At 45.4% G+C, this 22016-nt stretch overlaps 1 protein-coding gene and 1 non-coding gene across 2 annotated transcripts; one reads left to right on the top strand and one right to left on the bottom strand.

The window, feature by feature from the left end:
* Positions 1-174: 174 nt before the first annotated feature.
* Asb13 (ankyrin repeat and SOCS box containing 13) lies at positions 175-21744 on the bottom strand. Its single transcript, XM_046442406.2, has 6 exons — positions 21588-21744; positions 11399-11586; positions 10120-10270; positions 9092-9226; positions 2694-2885; positions 175-2059 (listed from the first exon to the last, which is right to left on the bottom strand). The coding sequence occupies exons 1-6, from the start codon at positions 21628-21630 to the stop codon at positions 1932-1934; spliced, it is 837 nt and encodes a 278-aa protein (XP_046298362.1). The 5' UTR covers positions 21631-21744; the 3' UTR covers positions 175-1931.
* Trnaa-agc (transfer RNA alanine (anticodon AGC)) lies at positions 17814-17885 on the top strand. The gene has a single exon. It is a non-coding gene; the product is annotated as a tRNA-Ala (tRNA).
* Positions 21745-22016: the final 272 nt, after the last annotated feature.

The following is a 22016-nucleotide window of genomic DNA, read 5'->3' as shown; positions in this document are numbered from 1 at the left end:
CAACCCAGGCCCAAAGGAGTAAGAAAACTTTCTTCCATCACAGCCCTGTATAAGGGTGGAGAAGCTAAACCTTAGTCATCTGGCTACTTAGGGAATGAACCATCTTCACCCACACAGGAGGAAGCCTATCCAGTGTTTCTGCCCCCCCCAAAAAAGGGTCACATGAACACAAGGCACTTTATTCAACCTCTTTTATTGAGCATTAAGCTTATGGGCACCTGATTCTATTAAGATGTATACCATCTGGAGATGTTACCAGATTTCATTGCTAAAGGGAAGTTTCTATTAGAAATGAAAGAGGCAGAACCCAATGATTTTTTAAAAATTATTATTGTTATTACATGCAGAAACATTGATTTGTTCAGAACAATTTCCCAGCATAAGACAAAGCTCCACCATAACAACAGCTAAAACCCCTCTCGGAAACACCTCAGGCAGCCAGCCTGAGATGCTTCACCAGCTCTGTGGCCCCACCCAAGAAACCATGTGGGCAGATGGTCTGGTGGCACCATTGGCCTCACTGTGGCCAGCTCAGTCTCCTTCTATTCCACACTGTGGATGGGAGGCCCAGGCCAGCCTGGAAGTGTCTGATGGCCACCCTGCCCCCCCATTTCCGGGCATGCTGGCTTCAGAATAGGCATAGCCCACATGAGCATTTCCAAGTGCTGCTTCCTGTTTCCCTAGAAACCAAATATGTCTAATTATGCAAAATCTCCGAGTTCAACTCCCTGTCGTACATGTTCTTTTTAATTAAGACAGAGAATGTCGTCAGCCACGCAAATGTTATCTGAATATACTACTTAATATTTCACCTCGTGGCCTAAAAAACTAGAAGAACTGGTTTCTATTACTATATTACTGTCTTTTCCTGCCTTGCCCCATGAGTCTCATTCCTATCCAGTTCACAGCCCTGGACCAGTCTTACAGGTGACAGAGGTTGCATGAGCATCTGCAAGATGAATGAGTAAATGGGTACTGGTACTCATCAGGGGAGGCCACTGTCTCCTGCCAATTTTACAGCTTTAAGGAGTCAGTGAGAAAGGGTGGGTGAAGAATTCATTTGGCAACTGTAGAAACAGATGAAAAACAGTTCCTACAGAGTCTCCTAACAGCCCTTTTCACTGGGAATCACCAGCCATGAGAACGTGCACGAAGGGTCTTCCCATCATCTATTGTTTTTATGGCTCATTGACAAATCCTTAGTGTTGCAGCCCATACCTCCTATAAAGGCTCTTCATCCTACATAAACTTCTTAAAAGAGTTGAGACTTAACATTAAAGACAAACTTCCTAAGAAACACTGCTAGTTATGGGGAATTCAAAACTTGAGCCTTTCCCCCACTATGACCGCATGAAGCCCCTGAGAGGTGGGTACACCTGGGTGCAGGTAGGCCTTGGAAAGTGCCAACTGCTGCCCCCAAAAGAATATCTAGGTGGCAAGATGTCACCAGAGTGGTCATCACAGACCACAAGATCAGGTGCCTGGGACTTGGAGCTTCTATGGCATGCCACCCAGACACATGAAAATCAACAGCAGTGCCCCGAGTCCCCGGTCCTGCCTGGCCTCCCCTGTCTGTGCTCCTTGAGTCACTTATCCTGAGAGAGCCTTTGAGAGAAGGTGGGTAAAAAGAGGAAAATTGGACACTTGGGCCCACACAGAGGGACAGCACCAATTCCAGAGGACCAGAACAGGGTCATATCCACAATTATGACCTGAGACAGGCCTTTCCAAGGCCTTGGAAATCTTCTCTAGGATTTGAGAGAGAAGACCAAACAGGACAGCTGAAAGGGACTCGAAGAATGTTGTTCAGTCCTACAGCAATCACGGTGTTTCAGACAAGCAGGCAGAACCCTCTCCAGTCTGGGACTGGGCACAGCAAGGGCAGCAGTCCAGGACAGTGGCCAGCCCACCCCAGGCCACACTCCTGCAGCTCAGTTGTAGCAGAGATAATCGATGAGCCTGGGAGGGATGTTCAACTTGGCTATTTTCTCCAGTCCTCGAACACCGGTGGCCTTCCTTAAGCTTACCCTGCAGAGTTGTGACAAGGTCAGAGGTGTCTCTGGAAAAGGGAATGAGGAAGTATATGAGGTTAGTTTCAGCAAGGAGCCTAACGTCCTTCAACCTAAAAGACACTAGGGCAGAATTGGAAAAGCCTCCCTGTCCCCTGGAATTAGAAAATGCCTGCATGCCTCCTCAGCAGAGTTACCAGAGAGGATGGCCAAGGAAAGAAGACCAGGAAACAGAACGCAGGGCCACTGGGGTTTCATTTGTGGTTTAGGGGCTTTGAGCAGGGGGTTTGTTTTTGTTTTTCTGAACCACTGTGAACATTCTCCACACAGATTTGTCAGCAAGAACTAATTGGTAGCTTTAGTCCCATTTGTCAAATAGCCAGACAAATGACGCACAGCTTTAGGGTTTATTCTAGAGCAAGTGCTAATGGCTGGCAGCACTGCTCCAGGCTCCAGGCCCCAGGCCCTCTTTCCCTGGTGATGCCATGGGCCACAAAAAACCTGGGAAGAACTGGTGTGCCTGCACAAAACAGCTCCTGCTGATGGAGTACTCTAATGACATCCCAGAGGCAAAGAACAGGAGCTCAGGACTAACTACTAAGTTCTAAATGGGAGCTCAGGGAGAACTGTTAGACTAGCCTAAGGCCAAGGGTAGAGGTAAGGGTGCCTGTAGGTGGGACTCACTTTCATAGTACTCAAAGCACTTGGCTGGAGCACTGCTGCTCCAAGTGTAGTCCGAAGGCTTCTTCCCACGGTTGTCCCGGGCATAGATGTTGCCTCCAAACTGGATGAGCATCTCAATGAGGTCCACGTTCTTCACCTTGGCGGCATGGTGAAGGGCCGTCTCATGAAGTTTTGCTGCATTCACATTGGCTCCTGGAGGTCCAGAGCAGAGAAAATGTCAAAGGAGAGAACTTGAAGCCAAGAGAAAACTAGCTGGTAACGTGGCACCACGTGCAAAGCAATCCCCACCCAGAAAGCAAAATCAAGGCAGACTCCACCATGGCTCTTTGAGGATGTTTTTCAAACTCCAAGGGTAAAATTACTTTTTTCTCCCTATGAAAAGGCAACAATAATAAATAAAAATAACTGGAAATAGAACCAAAAAGAAGAAAAAACAAGAGGCTTCCTTGTGAGTCAACTGTCAGTTCTGACGCAGTATGCTCTCAGAAGGCCACAGATATCTGGAATCTCAGCTGAGCCACCAAGTATTCCTGTGTCCTGAAGAAGACACAGTGCTCCCTCCTGCCGTGGATAACATCAGGCTCAAGAAAACCTGGTTGAATGAAAGAATAGATATTCCGTAAATATAAATATCCTTTTACTAAATAGGAGGAACAAAGGAAAATTTGGTAAAGGACCTAAAAGCTTAACTGTTAGTTAAGCTTTGTCTGCCTCATCTTTCTGGGTTTATTCAAAAAGATGCCAAGAATATCTCATGCAGCATTTTTCAATGCATTAAGAAATAAAGATTAGGATAATGAATTTGTGTAGAAATATTATTTTTAGGGCAAAGCCATTATTCCTGGGACCTCAGAATTTGTTTGGAAGAAAATACCAACTTCTTTGAAGTATGCTCCTAAGTTAGAAAAGAAGTTATAAGAAAAAGGAGACAAAAGTATTTTAAAGAGACTGGGTGCGATGGCACACACCTGTAATCCCAGCAGCTCGGGGGGCTACTGCCCCCGTCCAACGCGGGCAGCTGAACTACAGTATGAATTTGGAGTGACGCAAAATAAAATGCAGACACGAAATACCTTTACACAAGCTTCAAGACAGCTTTCCCTGGCTGGGAATGGAACCACCATTTGACCCAGCTATTCCCTTCTAGGTCTATTCCCTAAAGACCTAAAAAGAGCATGCTACAGGGACATTGCTACATCGATGTTCATAGCAGCACAATTCACAATAGCAAGACTGTGGAACCAACCTAGATGCCCTTCAATAGACGAATGGATAAAAAAAAATGTGGCATTTATACACAATGGAGTATTACTCTGCGTTAAAAAATGACAAAATCATAGAATTTGCAGGGAAATGGATGGCATTAGAGCAGATTATGCTAAGTGAAGCTAGCCAATCCCTAAAAAACAAATGCCAAATGTCTTCTTTGATATAAGGAGAGTAACTAAGAACAGAGTAGGGACGAAGAGCATGAGAAGAAGATAAACATTAAACTGGGATGAGAGGTGGGAGGGAAAGGGAGAGAGAAGGGAAATTGCATGGAAATGGAAGGAGACCCTCAGGGTTATACAAAATTTCATACAAGAGGAAGTGAGGGGAAAGGGGAAAATAATACAAGGGGGAGAAATGAATGACAGTAGAGGGGGTAGAGAGAGAAGAGGGGAGGGGAGGGGAGGGGAGGGGGATAGTAGAGGATAGGAAAGGCAGCAGAATACAACAGACACTAGTATGGCAATATGTAAATCAATGGATGTGTAACTGATGTGATTCTGCAATCTGTATATGGGGTAAAAATGGGAGTTCATAACCCACTTGAATCAAAGTGTGAAATATGATATGTCAAGAACTATGTAATGTTTTGAACAACCAACAATAAAAAAATTTAAAAAAAGAAAAAAAGACAGCTTTCCCTAGCTGCCGGCCTCAAGCTCCCCAAAAAGAAGAACAAGAGAAGGTCACAAGAGGCTGCTGAGAGGGCAATCATGTTCCGAAGTGGGCTTTGATTTGGGGGGGATGCTATTTCTTAGAAAATTCTATCCAAAAAAGGCAGAAGGGGTAGGATTACAAGGGAACAGGTGAGTGTAACTCAACCCAGCAGGTTTGCCTACACCTGGAGCCAGGCCGTGCTACCTGAGCTGGGACAATGCCCAAATCACTATGAAATGCAGTCATTGGTCAGGGCCCCCTGCGTGAGGACTTGATGGTGTGTACATTCAGGGCAGCTTCCCACAGGAGGCTGAGGCAGCAGGATCACGAGTTCAACACCAACCTCAGCAATTTATCGAGGCTCTAAGCAACTCAGAAAAATCCTGTCTCTAAATAAAATATTTTTAAAAAGGTTGGGGATATGGCTCACTGGCTAAGCAACCATGGGTTCAATCCCTGGTACCAATATATATATATTTGGTGTGTGTGTGTGTGTGTGTGTGTATCCCAGCATCAATAAGTAATCCCTCTAAGTGACAGATTCAAGCCACAATCATAAAATTATAAAATATGGCAGCAGTATGCCACCACTTAGCAATAACCTCAGAGGGTCAAGAGCACAGGAAATAAGCAGGTGTACAGCTATTCCAGTTGTTACTGCTCAAAGAGTATTGAAACATCCTGCTTTCTGGTTTAAAATATTTTTAACATCCTAATGAAATGTAAGAATTGTGTTCATGCTGCTAAGAATACAGCAAGCACTCCAGTGGGATAGAACAAGAGATGAACATTCTTCCCATTTACCACAGCCAAAATTCAGAGCTCAGGTCAGGAAAAATATCCCTCAGTCAGGAAAAAGGCTAGACTAGTGAATTTTTCCTCCCCAGCATTAGGGATTGAACCCAGGGCCTCATACTTTTTAGGCAAGCCCTCTACTAATAAGCTACATTCCCAGCTCCCCACCCCCACCCCATCTTTTTTTTCCACTTTATTCTGAGATACTTTCTTACTAATTGTCCAGGCTGCCCTCCAACTCATAATCCTCCTCCCTCAACCTCCCAAGCAGCTGGAATTCAGGCATGCAGCACTACACCTGGTTCAGACGACCTACATACTTAGTTTGGCAAAAATGAATTGCAAAAAGTATATTAAAAAAGCAAAAATTAAAGAAAGATTTCCCCCCTATATCCAACCACTATGTCACATTAGGGATTTTCTTCCAATGCTTGTTTATAAGAATAAATACCCTGTACAATCATAACTCAAATGTAAATTTTAATGCTAAATGCACACTATAATGTCCCCAGTATAAGGTCCACAGTATCTAAAGTGCAGATAGCTTCTCTCCTGTTATTAATTCTGTCAATATTCTTGCCAGCTGGGAAGGAAAGCAATTGTCTCTATTTAACAACAGAGAAAGAGGCACAAGAGAAGCAAAACTATACTCCCAAGGTCAGAGAGGAAATTGAGGCTGGAAAGAACCTAAAAATAGTCCCTGCCTGCCATGCTATTTGCCACAGTGACTCCATAGATGAGGCCCAGGTGAAGATTCTTCCAAAGCAGCCTTCCCAAGATATACATTGGAGTTTTATTGTTGTTGTTGTTGTTTGGTTTTTGGTTTTTTGCACTGGGGATTTAACCCAGGGGCACTTAACCATTGAGCCACATCCTCACCCCTTCTTACTTTTTATTTTGAGACAGTATCTCACTAAGTTGCTTAGGGCTTTACTAAGTTGCTGATGCTGCCCTCAAACTTGTGATCATCCTGCCTCAGCCTCCCAATTCACTGGGATTACAGCTGGGCGCACCATACTCAGCACAATGGGATCTTTCACCTGGCATCATGTGATTGGGTGTTAGAGGAAGAAAGATGAATACATGAGGAAGGAAGCTGGAAGCCTCAGTGGCAGTTAAAAACACCAGCACAGATGTGCACACAGCGATGTAGAATGGGTCTTGAAAACAGAGTGCTGGATGGAAAAAGAGACATATATAGCCCCATAGCATTTATGTCCATCAAAGATAAGTACTGCAACTGATAATGTGTATCCTACAAAAACACAAAGAGCGAAAACATATGTGGATACTCATGGAGGGGCAGGGACCGAGGAAAGAAAGGAGAGAGGCAGAGAGGAAGGGAAGGAGAGGTTCGGAACAAAGCGGCTCTATGCGGCACAATGATGATAGCATGCTTTGAACTAAGTAGTATGAGACAGAGACAGAGAACAGGGATGCCGGCAAAACAACCGGTTTCATGTGGGCAACTCTCAGCGTCATGCTTCAGAGAAAGGGGTTATTAGCAAAGTTCTGACTTCAAAGCGAAATAGGATCAAAGTGGATTCAGAGTAAGAAACACAGCCAGCAAAGTGAAGGGACTAACACTTTGCATAATTAGCAAAGTGAAGAGACTAACACACCCTAGCATGCCATGAGCCAGCACAATTCTGGAACATAAGCACAAATAGCTCAATGCATGCTTTCTGAAACAATAAACAGAGGGAAAAAATAATGATGAGGACTGGCTGAGAAGGTAGAAACGAACAGTCCTCCTTCAGCAACTTCCAACTGCTTCCAGCAGAGTTAAATATTTACTGGCAGTGCTTAGATAAAAAAATGACATCACCAAAATAACTGGACTTTCACCCTCACCATTCCTCCTCCTTTGCATATAGAATCTAGTTGGTTGCACTGCTTAATGGAGAACAAAAAGTGTATCTGTCTCGGTATCCACCCAGTGCGACGTGGCAGCTCCACAGCTCAGCTTGCTCAGGGTGATGCTGAAATCACCATGGAAGTGCTGCATGTTCATCTAGAGGCTTGGAACATGGCTTCCTTAGATGTTTCAGAGAAAACCAACCCCGACAGTTCAGAATCATACTTTAAGACGATGCAATTTTGAGTATGTAGCGGTATGCTACTGCTTCTTTCTACTTTTCTGTGAGTTCAAAATGTTCCACAATGAAAAACTAGTTTTTGAGGGAAAAAAAATAATGATCCATTTGATCCAAGAAAAGCTGTTAAAGGAGATCAGAATGGCCACAGGGGATCACACACAGAGTTGACAGTGTGAGCATCATCAAGCATTGAGCTAGCACTGAACACCGCAGAGGCTTACCCAAACCCTGGTCATCTGCAATTTCCCAGGAATATGGAAACTCCCTTTAAAAACTACAGGGTAAGGGCCGGGATGTAGCTCAGTTGGTAAAGTGCTTGCCCCCCATGCACAAGGCCCTGGGTTCCCCAGCATCAAAAAAAAAACAAAAAAACTGGGTAACCTTTTTTAAGGCTATAGTGGACATTATGGTTGTCCCCTCTTCCTTTCCAACTCTCCTCCACTGTGGCCACTTGGCAACGTGCAGTGGGGGTACTGGGGTGGAATGAGAGGACCCACCTAACCTCAGCTGCAGGTGTGAGCGCTCACTAGTTTTATCATCTACCCCTACCACAGTAATTAGTTCAAATGATCAATTAGATTTTGGACAAGTTGGGGACAAAGCCAATTAAATTTTGGACAAGTTGGGGACAAAGGGATCAGTTTGGGTTTGGACACAGGATCCAGTTTGGGGCAATGAAAGCTAGGGGAGGATGCCAGAGACATCTGGAAAGGAGACTTCTCAGTCTTCTGACAAAGCTACCAGAGCTTTAAGAAGTACAGCTACCAGAGCTTTAAGAAGTACAGATTTTAAGCCTGAATCTACTATAGCCACCTGACCACTACCCCAGGCTATAACTAACACATCGGGAAACAGAATTGCAAAACTCAAAGAAATGGAGGTCTTAGTGACAATGTTGAACCATCAAGTCAAAGTGACCCTAGACCTGTTCTGCTTCTCATCTTTTAAGTCCCCTGAACCAAGAAGTACACTTTATCGATTATCCAGTTGTTCCTTGTTTTCTGATTACAGCCAGCCTTCCCTATCCATAGGTTCTACATTCATGGATTCAACCAACCAAGAATCAAAAATATTCAGAAAAAAACGATTGTATCTGTACTGAACATGTACAGACTTTTCCCCACCTTCAAAAAAGAGTGAGCCTTTTCAGACATGTTGGCAATGGTTTGGATTGCAAATGCTCCATTCTCCTAAGACTGCAGACTCCACGTCCCATTATTCCCCTGTCTCTTTTGGATTCAGACAACAATGCCATCAGGCAGCGACTGTGCATGATTGCCTGTGTCCTCTAAAAATAGTGTTTTGCATTTGTTGAGCACCAACCACACACCAAGCACTGTGGAGACATGATTAAGACTCCTCCCATTAACCCTGCAAAAATAGGTTTTGTTTTTCTAGTTTTATAGAAACTGAGGTCAAGTTCTCCCTGGCAAGTATGAGAGCCAGCTTCAAACACTGATCTGCTGCCCAGCTTTTGCCAGACATAGCACGGGTAAGCCATTCATGCAGGTAAATACTAGCTCAGGTAAGTCACCCACGTAGGTAAATACCAGCTCAGGTGATTAACTACGTACATACCTGCATTGAGAAGCACTTTGACACAGTCCAGGTGCTCCCGTGCACAGGCAACGTGCAGAGGGGTCCCAAAATGGCAATCGTGCGCTTCCAGATTGGCCCCGACGTCAATAAGAAGCCTCACACATTCAGAACTCCCTTGTAATAAATGGAAAAGAATGGAAACATCCATGAGTATGTGCTTTGGAAATAATAAGCATGGCAAACATCAACTGGAACAGATGGCCCTGTGGCTGTGGGCATCTCAGTCCTGCCTCCTGGCTGAACTCACTCAGCCTTTGCCTGTTGAGAGCCACAGTTTAGTCGGAATGACGCCTGGCATTTTTCGAGAGGGAATGGTTGAAAGGTGACCCTGCTCCAGGGCAGCTCCGGGATTAGGATGGATCATGCTGGGAATTGGAGCCCAGTGGAGGGAGTGTGTTCCCGGGAAGTATGTGTAGAGTGCCGGTGAAAGTTCCGGAATAAAGAGTTGCTGTTTGAACCTACAAGGCTTTGTGGCGGCTCGGTTATTTGTGCCCAGCCAGACTTCGGCATTTGCCACTATGTAGGTAGCCCTGCTTCTTTCTGGCTCCTCTTTCTGTCTCCGATGCAGGTTTGGATCAAGATTCAGGGCCCTCTGCTATCCTCTCTTGGCACATCTGCCCCAGACTGCATCTTCACTTTTCATATAATTACCTCTCCACTGTTGGTAGCTACCCAGTTTCCACCTCCAGCCCTGAAACCCAACACCACAGCTACAACTGTGCTGGCCAGGCTCACCTGTATGCTGTGACCACCACACAGTCCTGTCTCTCCTTCTCAGGGGTCCTGCTCCTGGCCAATCTCTTTCAGCCCGCAGCATGGCTCCTAGCTCAAACTTGAGCCATATTTGACTCCATGCACTCTCTGTCCCACCAAGTCCTATTGATTCTTCCCCAAAACCTTTTAAATAAATCCATCCCTTGCCACATTCCTACTCTAGGTTGTAAACGCTTTGCACTGGATCAGCTTTGCACTGGATCATTTCGATGGCCCCTAACTCATCAACTCACCACTCATGCATGCCTCATGCAGCGGGGACGCTGTGTACAATGGGGGATTGACCTTCGCCCCATAGGACAGCAAGAGCTTCACACACTCAATGCTTCCAGAGGCACAGGCATCACAGAGAGGGGTGCTGCCATCGATGTTTCGAGCATCCACCTCAGGGGGAATTAGAAACAAGTGTCAGAGGGCACAGCAAACACTTGCAACTTCTTTCTCATCTTGATGTGCACTCACCTTTGCAAAGACATGTCTTAGAAGCTGGTGTGCAATTATGTACCAAGGCATCAGCCAAACAAAGAAGTTCAAAGAGAAAGAGATGCTGTTGGGGGAGGGAGTGCCCATCAGCATCCCAAGTACAGAAGTCCTCCCACTGGAGGTTCTTTTCTCCTGGGGCAGGAGAGACCTCTGCCTCACGGCTATCTCAAATAACTAATAAGCACAAAGCAGGAAAGTAGAGGGTGAGGCTGCCAGCTGGGGGAGGCAGGATATAAAAATGGGTTTTAACTGAAACCTCCACTAAAAGGAGGCCCAAGACTGCTTAACATGCCTCCTCTAGGGTGAAAATCATGGGCCAGCAAAAGGCAACTCCCTAAATTGGCAAATTCTAGTTATAATTTGTCCAAATTCAGCTTCTATGTGGGAATATGCTGAAACTCGTCCCATTGCAAGCTTCTGGAAAAAGTAGATGGTACACTGCCTTCACTTCTTCCCCACCCTGGCACTCTGAGACCAGAGCCCTGCATTCCTTATAAGTCACTCAGTGGGGGAGGGGAAGAGGGCCTGCCAGCTCCCCAGAGCCAGCGGCTAAACAGCCAGGAATTCTGCCAACTGGAAACCGCTGGCGCCTTCAAAGCCATGGGGTGAGTACTTACACTAGGGAAGGCACCAAATCAGAATTTTGGTTTTGTTTCTTTTTTTCCTTCCCTCTACCTCTAGAGAGCCAGCCTCTCTAATCCAGAACCCTGCTCTGAACCCAGGCCCCAACCCTCTCCCAGAGCAGAGAACCCCCACCAATAAATTTTGCTAAAACATCTCAGAGCATAATCACTTCCTGGCACTCTATCCACAGTGCGCAGCACACTTGCTGTGCTTTCCTCCTCCCGAACTTCCAAGCACACCTTGTCCGGTCTTCCCGCCTTTCCTTCCCAGCCTCCCTCAAGATGTCCTGTGTATCCCCGCTTTCCCATCACAGAAGGCAAATCCCAAGTCATGACTTTCCCTCCCTCCAGAGGTCTCCCTAGTCGGTTGCATCCATTCCCGCGGCTGCAGCCCAGAGCCACTCACCTGGGCTCCAGCTGCCAGCAGTAGCTGCACGCACTGCGCCTGGCCCTGCAGACTGGCCGCGTGCAGGGGCGTGATGGAGTCCACCGTGACCTGGTTAACGCAGGCGCCGCTTTCGATCAGCTGCTGCAGCTGCAGGCTTTCGCCCCGCTGGGCTGCCTCGTGCACTGGGGTGCGCTCCACCCAGAAACCTGGAAAGGAAATGAAGCTAGCGCTAAGACCCTGACACTAAACATACAAAGGACCCGGGGGCCCTGAGACCCCAGGCAGGATACCTGATCACATAATTGGTCTCCCCGCACTCCTGTTAAAATTCTTGAGCGATCCCCCCTGCCTGGAGGGTGGAGTCTAAACTCCTTGACAGGGCATATAAGGAAGTCTGTGGACCTCGCCCATCCTTGTGCTTGTGATCCCATCTCCCAGATCCCATCTTCCTGGGGTACAGCCCAGGTGGCATGCATAGCTCCTGCCTTACGTCCATTCAGCAGCACATCAAGATGGAATTAGCACCCTCTGCTACCACATTCAAAGACAAATAAGATGCAGCAATGGGTAGTGCACAGTCAGGAGCAAAGAAAATGTAGAAACAATCCAAAGCATGGTCACCATGATAGTGGAAGAACCTTTCAAGTAAGGAGAACTCAGAAATAGACTCTCCCAAGTTCCCAGGGACAGGCAGGGGAAGCATCACAGGGGAGGGGAAGCTGTGGTTATCCAGATCAAGTTTTGTTTATCCATCTTTGTGTTCCTAGCACCTGGCATGGCCTATGTCTCAAAGAAGATGTCCATGTCCGCAGGCTTGGTGAATGACTGCATGAGCGAATGAATGAATGAATGAATGAATGAATCTAACTAAATTACTAAAATGAATTATTAAGTAGACATTTTAAATGAAATTTTAGCTTTTAAAAGAAAATCTAAATTTTATTTCTTTAGAGGAAATGCAACCATTGGTAACTATACTTTCTAGCAAATAATCTTCAGCTGCAGGGGTCTTAGTGGCAACAATTGAAAACAGATAAGAAGCAGCAGGCATGATAAGAAAACAAAAAGGAAAGAAAAACAGAGAGAAAAGGAAAAAAAAGAAATTTCTCTCTATTAAAGGGCATAGTCAACAAAGTGAAAAGGCAACCCATGAAATGGATAAAATATCTGCAAATCACATATCTGATAAGGGGTTAAAACCCAGAATATATAAATAACTTCTGCAACTGAACAACCAAAAAGCAAATAATCCATCTGAAAAATGGGCAAAGGATTTGAAGAGATATTTATCCAAAGAAGAAGTAAAAATGTTCAACAAGCATATGAAAATATTCATTAAAGAAATGCAAATCAAAAATCACAATGAGGGGGCTGGGGATGTGGCTCAAGCGGTAGCGCGCTCGCCTAGCATGCATGCGGCCCGGGTTTGATCCTCAGCACCACATACAAACAAAGATGTTGTGTCCTCCGAAAACTAAAAAATAAATATTAAAATTCTCTCTCTCTCTTTAAAACAAATAAAATAAAAAATAAATAAACCACAATGAGATATGTTCTCATACCCATTAGGATGACTATATCAAAAACAAAAATCAAAGCTAAGAAAAAAAAATTTTTTTTGGCAAGGATGTAGAGAAACTGGAACCCGGTGTGCCATTGGTGGGAATGCAAAAATGATATAACCTCTGTGAAAAATGGTTGACAATTCTCCAAAAAGTTAAACACAGAATACCATGAGGTCCAGCAATTACACTTCCTGGTATATACTCAAAAGAACTGAAAGCAGAGACCTGAGATACTGGCACATCCGTGTTTATATCACCATCATTCACAGTAGTTAAAATATAGATATAACCTCAGTGTCCATCAAAAGATGAATGGACATGCAAAATGTGGCGTGTACATACAATGGAATATTATTCAACTTCACAAAGGAAATTCTGACACATGCTACAACATGGATAAATCTTGAAGGCATTCAGTGAAATAAACCAGTCATAAAAAGACAGATGCTGTATGTTTTCACTTGCACAAGGTCTCTAAAGTCAAAATTAAAGAGAAAGTAGAATGATGGAAGATTAGTGTTCAAAGGGTCATCGAGTCAGTTTTATAAGATGAAAAGAGTTCTGAATGGGGGGTGGTGACTGTAAGGGTAAAAGAAATTGAAGTTAAAGTGTAAAAGTTAAAGGGTAAAAGACCGGGCATTGTGAAGTTTCTAAGCTGCAAGGCCTGAGTTAAAATGTAAAGAAAGGACTGGGTATTGTTAAGTTCCTATGCTACATGCAAAACCTGAAATTCCTGTAGCTGTTAAGACAATACTCGAACTGCCCAGTAAATATTTCCCCTGACTGCTTGGTTGTTTAATAACCCAGGACCCTGTGCGATCTTGCACGTAGGCATCGCAGGGCCTGGACCAATCAGTTTGAATGTGTACCCTGCTTTAGAACTGACCTATCACCCCCGCCTGACCTGTTCCCACCAATGAATGAACTAATCATGTCTCAGAATTATTGTTTGATTTTCCCTCGGTGTATGATGATTTGTTAAAGGAGACTGTGATGTATGTAAAATCCCCGCCCTCCCAAAGAAAGTGTACTTAAGCAGTGCTCAGCCCCTGCTCCGGGCTCTGGGCTGTTCTCCCTTCTTGAGTGAGCACGGAGCCCCAGCATGCTGGAATCTCAATAAACCCCACTTGCTGTTGCATGAGTCGCGGTCCCTTGGTGGTCTCTTCCTCCAACGCTTTGCTGGACCTTACAGTGACGATTATACAATATCCATCCGTCTGTGTTTATGGCACGGAATTGTATACTTAAAAATGGCTATAATAGTAAATTTTATGTCTTATATTCTTTACTACTATTAATTTTAAAAAATTTAAGAGTAGCAAAAAGATGAAGGAGGACCTAGGGCATAGTGAGAGCAGTCGCCTACTGATGGCTGTCTGCAGGAGATAGCTCTACAATGGGAGTAGGAGGGGGTGCTTGCTGCCTGGGGTGACACCCCCAAGCCACTGGATGGCCCTTCTAGGGCTGCAATGCAAGGGGGAGGGAGCAACTCCCTTCATGAAGACCAGCAGCCAGCAATGCAGAGATGACATCCCAGGGACAGCCCTGGGACAAGATAACCTTAAATCTATCCCTGAAGAGTAAGCACAAGAAATGTGGTTAACTAGCAGACTGACTGGCCAGGCCTGACCACAGCCTGGAGTCTGGACCCTGGTGTGACAGGATATTCCCTCCTCTCAGCACTATCTCCCTCAGGGAGTGACACCTTGGAAACCTGAGACCCTGCACTGTTCAGGCAAGTTCTCTCTAGGGCTAGATTCCCCCCCTAAATCCCTCTCGGTCACAGGCTCCCTCTCACCCCTCTCTGTCTAACACAGCTAAATCACAAGTTGGTCATGTGGGCCCTGCTCACAATCCTCCAGTGGCTTCTTTCTCCAGCGTAGGACCTGCTTGCTGCTGTGACACAATCCTGGCAGTTTCCCTCCCAGCCCTACTCTTCTCCAACTGAGACAGAAATTTGGGGATAAAGGAAGATACTGAGTCTCAACTGAAGTGCCCATTGAAATGCAGGAAACACCTAGGAACCATTGAGATGCAGAAAGCACCCAGGAACAATGGCAACCCGCCAGCACTTGCCCACTGCCTGTGCCCCACCTTGCCCTCCAACAAGAGGGCTGTGCACAAGTACAGGAAAAACTAGCTAAGAATTGTGTCACTCCACCTTGGCTTCACCTCTAGTCGAGACCCCAGCAACTGTCCCACTCTAAATATTGAGACCCCCACACCAACTTTCTACCTCAAGTGTGTATTTCTTGCTTTACCCCAAAGGTGTTTCTCTTGAGATAGCCCCCCTTCCCCCTTGAATACTCCATCTACTTGCCTAAATAAACATCAATCTGTGCCTTTGACTGGCATGTGCTGAAATTCTTTGCCATCAAAGAACTCCGCTTGTCCAGAGCCACATTCCCCCTTCACTCCCGGAATTCCACGGATCCTTCTTAGGAAGCTTGTCCTCTCTGGTGACACAATGTCTCTGAAGTCCTTCAGGTTCAGAGTGTCAAACAGTCTCAGGGGGCTGGGGATGTGGCTCAAGCGGTAGCGCGCTCGCCTGGCATGCGGCCCGGGTTCGATCCTCAGCACCACATACAAACAAAGATGTTGTGTCTGCCGAGAACTAAAAAATAAATATTAAAAATTCTCTCTCTCTCTCTCTCTCTCTCTCTGTCTCTCTCCCTCAGTCTCAGGCCTCTGTGTGTGCTGTTCTTCCACTGCCTGGATTGCCCTCCCTCAGTCCCCCAGGCCCCAGGTCCACCTTCTTTCCAGTCAAGTGACTAAATTCCTTCTCTACCACTAAGGCCCAGAGGAATGTCTGCACTTTCAAGAAGCCTCAGAGCAGCGTGTGGCTCACCCACCCCTGCCCTTCATCTCTGTACAAATAGCTAATTCCTTCCCTTCCTGACCTAAGGCAGTCCTTGGGCACCTTGGAGACAGGACCATGGCAGATTGGTGTCCAGCTCCAGCATAGACCTGACACACAAGAATCTGAATGAATAAATATTCCCTAGAAGCATCTTTTACTTGCTGAGCTGAGCTTTTTATCCCTGCAGCTAGTTCTATCCCTGCTCAGCCAAACTACAACTTCCAGCCCCTTACAAGTCTACCCACTACCAGACAATGACCTGAGACAACAGGGTTGTACTTGCAGACTCTGGCCAGCCAGCCATACTAAGGAACTGGATCGTCAATTAAAGAAGAGTTTGTGTTATAACAGGAGAGAGGCTGTAGCCAGGGCAGCCTGTGATCCAGCGCCGACTGCTGGATTCCAGCTCATTCCTGCCTCTCTCCTCCATTTCAGTTCAGAATCACAGTGATGCTTACATTGTTCCTCATGCTCACCTGTTGCTTGTAGCCCCACCCCCACCCCCACCCCCAAAGAATGGTTAAGCAAAAACCTTTGCCTTGAACCTAGAAAGTTCCACGAATGTTGTCTACATATCTACTGCCAGATAACTGCTTAAATCCTCACATCTCAGAGTCAGGCCCAGGACCAAGCCTGACCCTCCAGATTGAAAAGCCCTAGCTGAGGACATCAGGCTGCTCAGTCTGCCCTTGGGGAGCTGATGGGTACAGTGACCAGCCCCACTGGTGAGTTCAGATCAGTCTCTTTCACTAACAACTGGCCCTGTGACCTTGGGCAACCTATTCTTCTCTCAAAACCTCTGTCTCATCCCTTATAAAATGGAAATATTAATGCCCAGCTCACAGGGTGGCCAAGACTGAATGGACTAACACCTGGACATTATTTTATACAGTGCCTAGCTAACTGAAAACACTCAGCAAGTGACAGGTGCTGCGATTATTGAGGAATCCTTATTATCATTATTACTATTCCTGAGTCCTGCTTGGAGCTTGTGTGCCAGCTCTCTGTCTTTGTTCCATAACAAGCCCCATCTTGTACTGAGTCCCAGTAACTCAATCCTTGTTGCAGTCCCCAGCGGGCAACTGACTGAGTCCCTGACCAGTTTACCTGCTCAGTTCCCACCTGCTCAGTTTCCGGGTCCCCTGAGGTTTTGCTGGGGCCAGCTCCCCAAATCCCACTGCTAAATAACTAGGAATTCTGCTGACCAGACAGCCAGGGTATGAGTATTTATACCAGGAAAAAGAGCAAATCAGAGTTTTATTTCTGCTTCTTTTTCTTCGCCCATCCACACAGAGAGCCAGTTTGCCGGCACCTTGTTTAGTCATTCTGGAGCACAGAGTCCTACTCTTTGAGCCCAGTCAGTAACTACTCAGCCCAGGCCAGGTCTACCCTTCCAGAAAGAGCCCTACAAGCAAATTCTCCAGAGATCATCTTCCATACTGTTCTGTCTGTGCCCACTCTGGTGGACCTAACTTGACCATGATCATGACCCAAGTCACTCTTCTCCCAGCTCAGCCTCTCCACGATCAAGAGACCCAAGGACACCTTCAACAGAAAGCTGATCCAGCACTATGGTTTTGAATTGTTTTCAAATATCCAAGATGCACTGTTAAATGTTGTACAGGCTGGGAATCTTGTTCAAAATAAGTCACTAAAGGAAATCTGGGGTCCCGGCAAAAGAACAGTCATTTCAGAATTGAACACAATAAGAAGGTTCTAGTATAAGCCTCTCCCCCAAAACATTCTTGAAATAAAGAGGGCTCTCCCACATGCCCCATCAATAAATGTAGTTAGATATAGTTAGATGGGAGTGGCCCCCCAAATGCTGGGAAACCACCACAGAAGCACCATGATTGAGCACCAGAAGCTGCAGGGGATGGCTTTCTGAAGGGTCTCAGTTGGCTCATCTTTAGCTCTCAGAGAGAAGTCTGGTATGCTGCAGACATCTAAGTGCTGCAGTGCTGCAGATATCTAAGATTTGTGCACATAACGACAACTGTTAGGGGTTGGGGATGTAGCTCAGTTGGTAGAGTGTTTGCCTAGCATGCACAGGCCCTGGGTTCAATCCTCAGCACCACCAAAAACTGTTATAGCTAAGAGGACCTCTGACATCTTTTAGGACTGATACTCCCAGGAAAGGACTGCAAGCACACCACATGCTCCCCAAACTGCAGTACAATAACCATAAAGGAATATAAGTGCAGGTGGGGAGACCAGCCTCTCTGTCCTCATGGATTTAGCTCTGGGCACTTATGGGTTTATCCTCTCTCCCCAGAGCTCAAGGATGACAATACCTACATGGCAGAATCATTGTGGTAACTAAAGACAATATGTGTGCTGAGAAGTAGGTGCTTAATAGTGTTGATCGTCATCACCAAACTTTAATCATGCAGTCTGCATTTAAACTTTAACAGACCAGAAATTAGCAGGCACCTTGATTTCCAAGGGGGGATTGAACCTAGGGTGCTCTACCACTGGGTTACATCCCCAGTCTTTTTTATTTTCTATTTTGAGACAAGATCTTGCTAAGTTGCCCAGGCTGGACTTGAACTTGTGAATTTCCTGCCTCAACCTCCTGAGTAACTGGGATTACAAGTATGCACCCAGCTGTCTTTTGTTGCTTTTAGAGATATTTTTTCAACCGTGTCTTTTAAAGTGTTTTAATTATGATTCCTAAAATATTCTTTGTCAGTAGACTTAAGATCAAATGACCTACAGTATGGTTTTAAGATGTGTTTGATGAGGTTGAAAATATTAAATATTTTTCCCTTCTTGGAGAAAACAGTCAAAACTGAATAAGAGTGGGAAAAAGAAAGTGAAACACAGTAAGTGAAAGTGAAAGGCAAAGAGAAAGGAAGTAAAAATAGCTTGCCTAATGAATAAAAGCCAGGAGGAAGGAAAGAAGTTCTCTGCTTAATGAAAAAGGAGCCTTCTACAATGACCTTGAGGAAAATGCACCTTATTAGACACGTTCATCTCCAAACCTCCCTCCCCTCTCCTCCTCACTCACCCATCCAGCAGCCTGCTACCTCCACTTCCCTTGCCTTTGGCCACCCCAAGACACTTATGACCAAATTCGGGAGAGGTTCCCTGTCCCCTGGTTCCCAAGGCCTAGCAAGGCACAATGAGCCTGGGCTTTGCCTCAGAAAGACCCGAGCTCTGGTCCTAAAGGGAAGCTATTCATTTTAAATCCACTAAGCCTCAGTTTTCTTTTGACTGGGGATATAGTTTCACAGGACCATTTTATGAAGAAAATAAGATAATGGTTTACATTATTTTGCCCATGAGAGTGCTCAGTGTTTGTAACGTACTATTATTTCCTTTGATACTTTTGTTGGCCCTAAATAAGTTTTTCTGGTTGCTTGTTAACAAGTTTTCTTTGAATTCCTATTTTAGAATAAACTTCCTGCTCAGGAGTGGGGTTGTCACTCAGTGGATGAGCCCTTGCCTCCCACATGTGAGGCACTGGGTTTGATCCTCAGCACCACACAAAAATAAAGATATTGTGTCCATGTATAACTAAAAAATACTAAAAAGAAAAAAAAAAAAGAATAAACTTCCTGCTCAAAGTGCCTCTCTCCTCCTTAGAAAATGCCCTGGATTTCTGCCTTATTGAATTCTTTTTTCTCCCTGCCCCCCACCCCCAGAAGTAAAGAATGTTAGAATTAGATCCCCCAAAATCTCATTCCATTGAGGGTAAAAGAGAAGGCATAAATCCACATAAGCAAAGAAAAATCAAGCAAGTTGGGAGACAAAAGCTGTGGGGTGAATTTGAGAAAATTTGGGGAATTGGACAGCAGACACGTGTCAATACCTAAATTCTTTGTGCTTATTGAAAGGCCATAGTGTAAGACTGTAATCAATACCTCTGTGAGATGTTATATTAAAAATATATACCCCCCCAAAAAAAATTTGCAACAACCAGGCACTGTGGCACAGACCCATAATCCCAGCAGTTTAGGAGGCTGAGGCAGGAGAATCACAAGTTCAAGGCCTGCCTCAGGAACTTAGGGAGATCCTGTCTGAAAATTAATAAAAAGGACTTGGTATGTGACTCAGTGGTAAATCACCCCTGGATTCAATCCTAACAAACAAAAATAAAGTAAATAAAATTATATAATAATAAATTCCTCTATTATGTATAATGCACCCATAAAAAATTTGTTAAAAATGAAAAATCTAAATGTTTGGTTAGAGTACACCACAGATCAGAGAATTTGAGGTCACAATGCTAAAGTGGGTTAAAGCTCCTATGGTGCCCTCCACCTCCACTGGGACAGCAATATTGTTTTGTATCCAACACATTCAACTTACTCCTTGGGGTTGGTCATTAAAAAGTCAGCAAAACGTGTTTTTAGAGAAATATACTGAATTAAAATATGACAATGTCAAAAACATCCATGAGCCCAGGGGGTTAGAAATCAGTTAACTAAGAACATACCTTTCTTCTATTGATAAATCCTTTAACTATGCAGAAAACATGCTTGAAGTGCCACCATACTATTTTGAATCCTCTACCATAACAAAATAAAATGTGTATTTAAATAGGCTTTGCAAGGAAGGAGAGGAGAAAAGGAGGAGTACTGGAAACTGAATTATATTCCATGCTTTTATAATTTTGTCTAAATGAATTCAAATGTTATGTATAATTAAAAAGAACCATGGCATAAAAATAAACAAATAAATAAGCTTCAGTTGTTAGCTGTTCATTGCATATTCAATTGAACCAATCAAACACAGATCACACTGTCAGAGTCAAAGTCTTAAACCTGCCTGCAATCAAATGCCAAGTAAAAACAGAAGTTTTATTAAATGCCTTAACCATTTTGAAGGGGGTTGTTTGGCAAAATCAAATAATATCTGTGCCTTGCTATCTCTGCAATTTCTTTTTCAAATAAATTTACCCTTATGACTTTCAGCTTTCATTTGCATTAGTTTTTACAGCGTAAAAGTATTTTGAGGCATTTTAAGGGTTTGTTTTTTTTTGGGGGGGGGGGGTTGTTTTTTGGTTTTTTTTTTTTTTTTTTTTTTGTCTTTTCTTTTCAGGCTTCAAAGTACTTTCTGCGTTCATTTCATTTGCCATAATACTACTTCATTAAAAAAAAAAAAAAAAAAAGGTTTCCTTCCCCTTAACAATGTCCCTTTTCGTCTCATCCATTTGAGTCTTGAGGGACCCAAATGACAGCGTGTAGAACTGATACTCGCTTTATCACCGCGTGTGCTACAGGGTCCCTCATTCTGGAGTCAATTCCCTGCCACAGCCGGCCGCGTCCATAGGATGCTTGTGACAGTGCACCACGGTCTCACAGGGGGCTGGGAGGCGTTGAGGCTCATACCAGGGCCACCAACCAAGAGACCCGATGGACACGTACCAAGTTCTTCCCCTCAAGTGTACAACGACACCCCACCACCACCATCACACACCCCGCACCTTCCCCAACGTGCGCAGGGCTCCGGTGGGTTTGGGGTTCTGAAACCAAACCTCACACTTGGTGCGTCACACGATGACCAGCCCTGCAGTGCGCTACTTGGGTGAAGGTGCCGGACACAGAGCCGAGTCTGAGATGCTCGAGATCACCAGGATCCTGTTCTATCCGCGGCCCACCCACCAAACGCCCCTGACCACCAACTCCGAACAGAGCATGTCACCCATCTCCGGAACGAATGCCATCAGATGCGCCTCTTAGGTCCCCTCTTAACAGCTGCTCCCACGGTCCCCGCTCTTTCGCCAGCAGGCGATTTCCTCCCCGCGCCCGTGTCCTCCGACCCACCCTGCTCATACCCACGTCGCCCAGGAAGCAGCTGTCAGCAGCCCGCGGCTCCATGCGGCTCTCTGGCTGGGTTCCGGCACCTCGCGGCCCCGCGACTGCGGGCGCTGGGATCTGATCGGGGACCTGCCCGGCTGCGCCGGGCCACTGGGCGGAGCCAGCCTCGGAGCCGGGCGGTCAGCTGCCGGAGGTGGCAGCGCGCCGGGAGTTGTAGTTCCTGCTGTGTTGATGCGATTCCCCGGACGGTGGCTACCGCCTGGTGCCAACCCTGAGTCCCCCTTCGCTAAGTGCCCCCGCTCTTTGCCAAACAACTGAGAAGGTGTATACTTGCATGTAGGAAACATATCAGTGTGCAAAACACGCGTTTCCGTGTAAACGTTTGCCTGTGTGGAAATGTGTCCATGTGCAAACCGTGTGAGTGTACACGTGCAAAGCATGATCTG

This window comes from Marmota monax, unplaced genomic scaffold (genome assembly GCF_021218885.2).
Source record: "Marmota monax isolate L192 unplaced genomic scaffold, Marmota_monax_Labrador192_F-V1.1 WCK01_AAM20220418_F8-fsc00072, whole genome shotgun sequence".
Classification (NCBI taxonomy): domain Eukaryota; kingdom Metazoa; phylum Chordata; class Mammalia; order Rodentia; family Sciuridae; genus Marmota; species Marmota monax.
Note: the sequence above shows the minus strand (reverse complement) of the source record. Positions and strands in the feature narration are given on the sequence as shown.

What these genes read in the sequence shown, in the direction of transcription:
- Asb13 (XM_046442406.2), bottom strand. Translation starts at nt 21,630, where the DNA reads ATGGAGCCGCGGGCTGCTGACAGCTGCTTCCTGGGCGACGTGG. An exon ending in TGCTGGCAGCTGGAGCCCAG is followed by an intron (nt 10,271 to 11,398) that starts GTGAGTGGCTCT and finishes ATTCCCCCTGAG; the next exon opens with GTGGATGCTCGAAACATCGA. An exon ending in CAAAGTGCTTCTCAATGCAG is followed by an intron (nt 2,886 to 9,091) that starts GTATGTACGTAG and finishes CTGGACCTCCAG; the next exon opens with GAGCCAATGTGAATGCAGCA.